Source organism: Miscanthus floridulus, chromosome 9, assembly GCF_019320115.1.
Source record: "Miscanthus floridulus cultivar M001 chromosome 9, ASM1932011v1, whole genome shotgun sequence".
NCBI lineage: Eukaryota > Viridiplantae > Streptophyta > Magnoliopsida > Poales > Poaceae > Miscanthus > Miscanthus floridulus.
Window position 1 is genome coordinate 80,260,600 of NC_089588.1, and position 10,329 is coordinate 80,270,928.

The window sequence follows — 10,329 nt, forward strand, 5'->3', positions numbered from 1 at the left end:
GGGTTCCATGGAACCTACCACGCCATCCTAGGACGTCCATGCTACGTGAAGTTCATGGTTGTCCCCAACTACACCTATCTAAAGCTAAAGATGCCGGAACCGTGCGGGGTCATCACCATCTGCACCTCCTTCCAGCGTGCTAATGAGTGTGAGGTCTAGTGCTGCGAAGATGTCATGGCAATTGTCACCTCCAAAAAGATTGCGGCCATCGAGAAGGAGGTCACTAAAGAAGCACCCAACCCCAAATGGTCAGTCAGGTCTTTTGAGCCTATAGAGGGCTCCAAGGAGGTCCTCATAGACCCCAGTGGCTCCAAGGGCAAAGTGGTGCGCATTATCACCACGCTTTCCTCTGAATAGGAAAGCACGCTCATCGACTTCCTCTGTGCCAATAGAGACATCTTTGCATGGAAACCTCGGACATGCTAGGCATTCCGAGAGAAGTCGCTGAGCATTCCTTGAAGATCAAGCTAGGCTCTAGGCCGGTGAAGCAGCACCTGCGTCGCTTTATCAAGGAGAAGCGTAGGGCCATCGGTGAGGAGATTGTGAAGCTTTTGGCGACCGGGTTCATCAAGGAAGTATACCACCCCGAGTGGTTAGCCAATCCCATTCTGGTACAAAAAAGAGTGGGAAATGGAGAATGTGTGTCGACTACATGGGTCTCAACAAAGCGTGTCCAAAGGATCCATTTTCTTTGCCACACATAGACCAAGTAGTCGACTTAACCTTAGGGTGCAAAACCCTTTGCTTCCTTGATGCATACTCCGGATACCATCAAATCATGATGAAAGAGTCCGACCAGCTCGTGACATCTTTCATCACCCCATTTTGATCGTTCTGCTACGTCACAATGCCGTTCGGTCTAAAAACACGGGGGCTATGTACCAGCATTGTATGCTCAAATGTTTCGGGGACCTCATCGAGCGAACCATTGAGGCCTACATGGATGACATCGTGGTTAGGTCCAAATGGGCTGACCGGGTCATAGCCGACCTACAGTGGACCTTCACGAAACTTCGAGCAAACAACATTAAGCTCAACCCCAAGAAGTGCATTTTTGGGGTCCGAAGGGGTATGATGCTGGGTTTTATCATCTCTGAGCATGGCATCAAAGCTAACCCAGAGAAGATCTAGACCATCACAAGGATGGGCCCGATTCAGAACATAAAGGGGTAGAACAATTTATAGGGTGCCTCACCACGCTCAACCACTTTATCTCATGCCTTGGCGAATGAGGTCTCCCCCTCTATCAACTCCTGAAGAAGGCCACCCTTTTGAATGGACTCTCGAGGCCCAGGAGGCACTTGACATGGTCAAGCAGCTTCTGACGAAGGCCCCGATCCTAGTCCCTCTGACTGACGGGGAATCGCTTCTGCTATACATTGCGGCCACCATGCAAGTTGTCAGTGCCATCCAGGTGGTGGAGCGAGAAGAAGAGGGACACGCCCTCAAAGTGCAGCATCTCGTGTACTTCATTAGTGAGGTCTTGTCTGATTCTAAGACTCGCTACCCCCAAATCCAAAAACTCCTGTACGCCATCCTCATCGCTAAGAGGAAGTTACGTCACTACTTCGAGTCGCATCTAGTGATGGTCGTGACCTCCTTCCCTCTCAGTGAGGTCATCCAAAACTAGGATGCCATAGGAAGAATCACGAAGTGGGCACTTGAGATGATGGGTCAAGGCATTTCATTGCAGAGTGGACCGAGGTCCCAATGCCACCAGCAGCCGTCGACCAAGACTACTGGATGATGTACTTTGATGGATCGCTGATGAAGAAAGGCGTTGACATGGGCCTAGCCTTTATTTCACCCCTCGGGGTACGCATGAGGTACATGGTTAGCATCCATTTCCCCTCCTCCAACAATGTGACCGAGTATGAGGCACTCATCAACGGCCTACGCATCGCCGTTGAGCTGGGTATCCAACGGCTCAACATCTAGGGTTACTCTTAGCTGGTCATCGACCAAGTCATGAAGGAATCAAGCTGCCATAATGCCAAGATGGCTGCATATTGCCAAGATGTCTGCCAGCTAGAGGGCAAGTTTGACGGTCTTGATCTCAATCATATCCCAAGGTGTTTCAACAAGGCAGCTGACGCACTGGTGAAAACAGCGTCTGACCAAGAGCCGGTGCCGACGGGCGCCTTCACCAGCGATCAGTACAAGCCCTCGGACTGCTATGAGGAGCCAGAACAAGCTGGTGATGGGCCACCCACCATAGGCTTAGGGGCTAACCAGCCATTGGCTCCATCTGTCCCCAAAGTCATGGAGCTTGACGAAGATCCAGCGACAAAGCCCGACCCTCTGGCTGACTAGAGGATGCCTTACCTCGACTACCTCCTCTGTGAGGCACTGCTGATGGACAAAATGGAGGCTCGGTGGCTCTCCTTATTAAGGGCGAGCTCTATAGGAGAAGCCACACTGGGATCCTGCAGCATTGCATCCCCATTGAACAAGGGAATCGGTTGCTGAGCGACATCGATGGTGGGGTCTACGGTCACCATGCCGGACCTAGAACACTAGTCGGAAATGCATTCCGGCAAGACTTCTACTGGCCAACCGTGGTAGCCAATGCTAAACATATCGTGCACACCTACGAAGGGTGTCAATACTACACTCGGCAGACCCACCTACCAGCCCAAGCACTCCAAATGATCCCCATAATGTGGTCGTTTGTGGTCTGGGGGCTCGATCTGGTCGGACCTCTCAAGAGGGTGCCCGGGGGCTATATGCACTTGCTCGTCACCGTAGACAAGTTTACAAATTGGATAGAGGCTCAACCAATCTCGACAATTAAGTCCAAGCAAGCCATGCTGTTCTTCCTCAACATCGTCCATCGCTTTGGGGTCTCGAACTCCATCATCATGGACAACGGCACGTAGTTCACTAGAAAGAAGTTCCTTTGATTCTGTGATGAATACCACATCCGCATTGATTGGGCCACCATGGCGCACCCCTACATGAACGGGCAGGTCGAGCACGCAAACGACATGGTCCTACAAGGCCTCAAGCCTAGGATCTTCCACCAGTTGAACAAGTTTGGCAAACAATGGGTCATGGAGCTTCCCGTGGTGCTCTGGAGCCTGAGGACTATCTCGACCGGGCCACCGGCTACAAACCATTCTTCATGGTCTATGGTTCCAAGGCTATCCTCCTAACCAACCTCAAATATGGAGCACCAAGGGTCAGGGCGTACGATGAATAGGGAGCCGAGGCATCCCTCGAGGATACCATGGACCTTCTTGATGAAGCGTGTGACATTTCCCTCCTCTGCTCAGCTAAGTACCAGTAAGCATTACGTCAGTACCACAACCATCGAGTGTAGGGTTGGGCGTTTAACATCGAGGACCTGGTGCTCTGACTTGTCTAGAGCAATAAGAACTGCCACAATCTCTCTCTGCCATGTGAAGGACCGTACGTCATCGTGGAGGTGCTCCGAACAGGCATCTACAAGCTCAAGACCATCGATGGTGAAGTCTTCATCAATGTCTGGAACATCGAACAACTATGTCATTTTTGCCCTTAATATATGCATACTTTCTCTTGTCAATTTCACTACCAACTCCCTGATCTTTAGTGACACCAGACCCGAATAGTGGCAGGGGGTTGGGCCTCACTTGGGGGCTGATATGAGCGTATCTATCCGGTAGTCATTCTCTACGCTAGGCCCTTTCTCATGTTAAGACCTAGAAGCAAGAGTTGCAGAAACAGACGCTGAGTAAAGCTGGTCAGACTGGATGGAACCTACGCACCAGCGGCTACGGCATTTTTTGCTCACTAGCATGATCAGAGTTTTTTCCGCACCCCGAGCTTTTCTAGCCTTAACTACGAAAAGAGTCGGTACGCGTATAAGAGTATATCTACCCGGTAGACATTGTCTATGCCTGACCCTCTCTCACATTAAGACCCAGAAGCAAGGGTTACAGAAATAGACACCGAGTAAAACTGGTCAGACTATAAGAAACCTATGCCCCAGCGGTTACGTCATTTTTGCTCACCAGTGTGATCAAATTTTTTTCCACACCTTGAGCTTTTCTATCCTTAACTATGGAAAGGGTCGGTACATGTCTAAGAGGATATCCACCTAGCAAACATTCTCTATGCCCGACCCTCTCTCATGTTTAGACCTAGAAGCAAGGGTTGCAGAAACGAACACTGAGTAAAACTAGTTGGACTGCAAGAAAAACTATGCCCCAGCGGCTACGACATTTTTGCTCACCAGCGTGATCAGAGTTTATTCAGCCGCACCCCACGCTTTACAGGCTTAACAACAAAAAGGGTCAGAATGCATTAACCTTTTTATACAAAAATATGTTTGGTCATAACGAAATTTAAGAGCTTGTTCACTCTTACGAGTTTGCCACCTGTCTTATCTGCCTAAATTTTTGGGGTGGATGATCTCATCCCCTATCTCCATAGGAAAGTCATGTGCTAGCGGGTCACGCAGGTTGGTCAGATAGCTTGGTCCGCTGTTGAGAGATGGGTAGGGAGTAGTAGGATACCCCATGTGGGTTATGCCAACCCCATCACGAACGACGGACCCGGATTCCACTCGAACATATCCATTAAGAGCTCCCCGAATCCATCACTCAAGCCATCAAGGTAAGTCCTATGCCAGTAGGTCACCCAAGTCGATCGGATGGCTCGGGCCGCTGTTGAGAGATGGGTCATCCTTAATTTACGCACGACTTCTCCTATTGGTTTCGCTATCGACTCCATGATCTCTAAGTGACGCCTGACCCCAGCAATGGCCTAGGGTCAGTCCTCACTCTGGGGCTAGTAAGAGTATGTCCATTTAGTAGACATTCTTCATGTTCGACCCTTTTTCATGTTAAAAAACTAGATGCAAGGTTTGCGTGGACAAACACTGAGTAAAACTGGTCAGACTGCAAGAAACGTACGCCCCAACGGCTACGGCATTTTTGCTCACCAGTGTGATCAGAGTTAGTTGCCCGCACTTCGAGCTTTAGACTCCGCCGTCCTAGGAAGGGTTTGGAGGGGCCCACCTGCGGAATCTCCATCGAGCAGAGGCCAGCAGGTCACCCAAGTCAATCGGATGGCTCAGGCCACTGCCGAGAGAAGGCCCCATGCAGGTTATACCGACTCTGTCACGAATGATGGACCTAGATTCCACTTGGACATATCTGATAAGAGCTCCCTGAACACGGCACTCAAGCCATCGAGGTAACTTTACCAACCCCCATTTAGCTTTTCCAGTGCATGATCATTCATTCATCCATTCCCATGCATTCTTTCATACATTCAACCATACATTCATCCATAGATTCATCCCATATGTCCAAGCATCGCATATGCAATTATTGCATTACAACGCTTCGCGTCGCGTCATGAAGCGGTAGTCGTCTAATCCGATATGAGCGGTGACCGATCAAGGTTCGAAGGCTAGCCTGTGAAGGGCTTGAGGCCGCCTCACATCAAATAGACCCAGGGGAGAAAACATAGATGAGCACCAGCGGCCTTTGCCTGACCCACTCAGAAATGGATAGGGTCATCTCGACCTTCTCATACGATCCTAACCTCGAGCCATGCCCACAGAATCTCCATCGAGGGGAGGCTAATGGGCCACCTGAGTTGGTCTTTGGAACAAATGGGGCATCTGCCTGGAGGTGGGTTAAGGAGCAGTGGAATGTCACATGAGGGCTATGCCAACCCCATCATGAACGATGGACCCGAATTCCACTTGGACATGCCCATTAGCGAGCTCGCCGAGCGCGACACTAGAGCCATCAAGGCAAGTCTCGTTAGCTCAGCCCCTTTGGTTGCGGAAACCATAGACGGGGTGATGCATAAAACTCGGCCGACCCCTATCGAGCCCAATGGGGCTCGAGGGCTCGAGCCGCCCGACCCCAACTCAGGAATACAACCGACCAATGTGCGAAGGCTGGCCCACGAAGGGCTCGAGGCTACCTCATGTCAAACAGCACTAGGGGAGAAAGTGTAGATGAGCCCCAGTGGCCTTTGCCTGACCCGCTCAGAAGCGGATAGGGTCATCTCAACCTTCTCATTTGATCCTAACCTCGAGCCATGCCCACAGAATCTCCATCGAGGGGAGGCTAATGGGCCACCTGTGTCGGTCTCTGGAACAACTCGGGCATCTATTGGGAGGCGAGTTAAGTAGCAGTGGAAGGCCACATGAGGGCTATGCCAACCCCATCACGAACGATGGACCCAAATTCCACTCGGACATGCCCATTAGCGAGCTCACCGAGCGTGACACTCGAGCCATCGAGGCAAGTGTCATTAGCTCAGCCCCTCTAGTTAAGGAAACCGTGGATGGGGTGATGCATAAAACTCGGCCGACCCCTATCGAGCCCAAAGGTGCTCGGGGGCTCAAGCCGCCTGACCCCAACTCGGGAATCTGACTGACCAAGGTGCGAAGGCTGGCCCACAAAGGGCTTGAGGTTGCCTCACATCAAACAGCGCCAGGGGAGAAAATGCAGATGAGCCCCAATGGCCATTGCCCAACCCGCTTAGAAGCAGACAGGGTCATCTAGACCTTCTCATTCGATCCTAATCTTGAGCCATGCCCATAGAATCTCCATCGAGGGGAGGCCAATGGGCCACCTGAGTCAGTCTCTAGGACAACTCGGGCATCTATCAGGAGGCAGGTTAAGGAGCAGTTGAATGCCACATGAGGGCTATGCTGACCCCATCATGAATGATGAACTCAGATTACACTCGGACATGCCCATTAGCGAGCTCACTGAGCACGTCACTCAAGCCATCGAGGCAAGTGCAGTTAGCTCGGCCCCTCTAGTTGTAGAAACCATAGATGGGGTAACAATCACAAAGACGAGCCAACCCTTGATCGGACCCCCACTATGTGTGGGGCTCAAGGAAAGTTGGACTCGCAAGGAGACCAAATGCACAGTCATAGAATAATGGCTCAGATCCTAGGGAGGGGATACGTGCGAAAAACTAAGGATAACATTTCTAAAACAAGAGACACTTTGTCCTACTAGTTTTGCTATCATCTCTCTTGATCTTTAGTGAAACCCAACCCCAGCATCAGCAAGGGGTCGGGCCTTACTCAGGGGCTAATAATGGTATATATATACCCTTTCTGAAGTAGTCGCCATGTCCGACTCCATCCTCACATTAAAAACCTAGAGGCAAGGTTTACGGAAACAAATGACTGAGTAAGGCTAGTCGGACTATAAGAAACCTATGCCCTAGCGGCTACGACACTCTTGCTTACCAACGTAATCAAAGTTTCTCGCCCACACCTGGAGCTCTACAGTCTTAACAACAGGAAGGGTCAGAACGCATTAACCCTTTTTTACACACAAAAAGGAAGAAAGAACAAATTTGTTCAAACAAAATAACAAGTTTGTTTAAACAAAGCACAAGGGTCAAAACTTGTCTGCTTATTACAAGAATGACCGCCAGACCTATTTAACTAACTAGCCCCTTTGGGGGAGAACTATGCCTTCTATCTTGTCCACCAGGTCCTGCAAAAGGAGAGCCATCGCCGTTTCCATCTCTTCTAGCTCGTGGACTTCATAGCCAGGTGCATAGCCATGGCTCATCGCCTCTAGGTCAATGATGTCCCCATAATGAGAATGAGCAATCATGAAGGACTGATTGACCTCGGCGCAAAGGGCATTCCTCTCGACCTGGCGCACCCGGGCCGTGATCTCTATGGCATGAGCCACGAGCGAGCTAGTCCCCTCCAACCACACCACCTCAAGGTCATTGCAGACCATGCCGAGGGCGGCGCTCAGGATACCGAGCTCGTCACTCTCCGCCTGAAGTTTTCTCCTTTTTCAGCGAGGTCCACAGGCAGCCCAATAGAAATGCTCTTGGCCTCTAGCTTTTGGGTCGTCTCCCTTTCAAGCTCAGCCTAGAGGGAGCCAGCTTTCTGCTACATATTGTCGTGCTCTTGGCAGGCCTGGTCATGCTATCAGAAAGCCAAGTCATGCTCCTGGCGAGCCACGCCATGTTCCGAGCAGAGCCTCTCTGTGGTTTGGATTAGCTCATCCTGCTCCTTACGCAGCTGAGCAACTACTATAGCATCTAGGCTCGCCCTTTTCTCTAGGGCCGTGAGCTTCCCCTCGGCCCCCAGCCTTAGACCCCTTTCTTTCTCAACCTCACTCAGAAGGTCAAGGATCCACTAGCGGGTTTTGGCATCCTTCGAGAGATACTCATCCCGCTCCTTCTTGACCCTGGCAGCTTCTTCATCATCCTTCCATGACCTCATCGATAGGGCCACAAACACCATCCTTGTCAGCATTCCGACGGGCCTCGTCCACCCACAACCAAAGATTGGCAGTCTCCTCGGCAAGGGGAGTCAGCTCGACCACCCTCTGCTAGGCAGCGATGAGCTAAGCTGTCACCTCCCCACGTAGCCACGCCTCCTTCATGAGGCGGTCCTAGGTTACCTTCTATTGATGAAGGAACCGAGATTTCCCCGGCTGCGAGCTATAAGAGACTACATGGAGACAATGGTCAGGATACAAAAAGTATATAGAGGAAGAAAAGGGCAAGAAGCAGGACCAAACCTTACTTGGCCGGAGGGAACAACAATGTCACGTAATGTGCTCGTGGCATGGTCCAGGGCATCGAGCATCGACGTGATCCCTACATCGAGGCTCTCCCACACCATGCTCTCTGTGGCGGCGTCAAGGGTAAAAAGCGTCGACACCGAATCCTGTGGATCCATCCACTAGAGCAGGGGCTCGCCCCGCGCGGGTGAGCCACTAAACACCGATGTCAGGGTCATGGACGACTCCCCATTGGCCCCAAGCGCCGTCGACTCCTCTGGACAAGATGTTCCCACTAGGACACCCCCATTGGCGATGGAAGGGGCCAGCGGTGTGGGCTCAAACCTCTCACCTAACACCACAACTCCCGGGGACCCCTCGGCCACGTCCCCCTCCATCCGGGCCACAATAGGCATCGTCGCTTGGGCCACCGATGGCACGGGTCATGCTAATGCCTCAGGCATTGCTGTAGTCATGCCTGGCTATGACCTATCTATCACGTCCGCCGCCACCTCCACCTACATCAGCGGGGTCATGACTGGTTGCATCGCGCCCATCACGGTCGGCGCCACGAGCGCGGTCGGTAGCCTCAGCTGCCCCACCGTCGGCAGCTGTATCATGGCTGTCACTGGCTGCTTCACGATGTCTAAAGGCAACCCTTGAACACCAGCGTTCGCCTGTCCCACCAAGGGCACAGGCGCCACCACGGGCAGCGCCGAACTGGCCAGCGACATAGTCAAACTAGCGCCGCTCCTACCCGAAATGGACACGACACTAGCCGATGACCGCCGCCCTGATTGGAGGGTGATGCTCTTCTTTGGTGCCAGCACCAAGGGATTCCACTGCCTGTCGATGCTACAAAGGACGAAAAACACAAGTCACGATGAAATCTGACTAAAACAGGAAAAACTAGAGGAATCGATAACTCACCTCGGTGCCGTCGGGTGGTAGATGCGTTTGGGGGACGAACCCTCCCACCCTTGCTCTGCCTCATCAAAACAAGGCCGCTTTGAGCCTACCCCCTGCTCCTGGGTGGAGAGGCTCGCCCCGGGTAGCTCCTGGGGCACGTTGGTGGAACGCCCCGCTCCACTTGGCTCTTGGGGCGTGATGGTGGGGCCATCCGCCTCCGCTGGCACCTCGGGCGTGACGGCAGAGCCCCCCGCCTCTGTTGGCTCTAGGGGCAGGCCAACTATATGTCACACCTTTGCTAGCTCCCTAGACGTACCCTCCCTTCCATGGGACAAGAAGGGTCCCGATGCCTGCAAGGACACACCGATGCCTATTAGCGCATCCTCATTCTCTAGGTTGTCCCACTCGATATTGTCGGCTACCATTTCTTCTTCCTCCATCACCTCGTCGTCGTCACCATCATCATCATCATCATTATTGTTGATGTCCTCCCCTCATTCTCGCGCCTGCAGCTTCTGCTGCTTCTTCCTCTTCTTGTCCTCCTTCACCTTCCTCAGCCGCTCGCTCTTGGCGTGATTTGCCACCCTCACGGCTGAATCCCTTGGTAGTGGAGCCAGGTGATCCATGAGGATGAGGTCCCTCGGCTTTTCCCGCCCCTCTCAAAGTTTTGTCCCATGGGATTGGGAAATCAATTGAAGAGAAGGCAGGAGAAAGTGAAACTTACGAAGATGACATAGCCTGGCTTTGGCCGCATCAGAGGATGCCCCGGCACTAGGTAGACAAAGTCGAGGGCAACACCCACGTCATCCTGCAAAGGCTCCATCACCTCCTTGATGTGTTGTGCGATCTCAGAGTTGGGGAGCGTTCCCTTGGTAAGCGCCATTCCATTGAATGATGCCTCAGGTGCCATCGCGTATAG

At 52.3% G+C, this 10,329-nt stretch overlaps 1 protein-coding gene across 1 annotated transcript; it reads left to right on the forward strand.

The window, feature by feature from the left end:
- The first annotated feature begins 1,998 nt into the window (after positions 1-1,998).
- Positions 1,999-2,313, forward strand: LOC136480144 (uncharacterized). The gene has a single exon (XM_066477780.1). It carries the CDS (start codon positions 1,999-2,001, stop codon positions 2,311-2,313), a length of 315 nt encoding a protein of 104 aa, XP_066333877.1.
- The last annotated feature ends 8,016 nt before the right edge of the window (positions 2,314-10,329 follow it).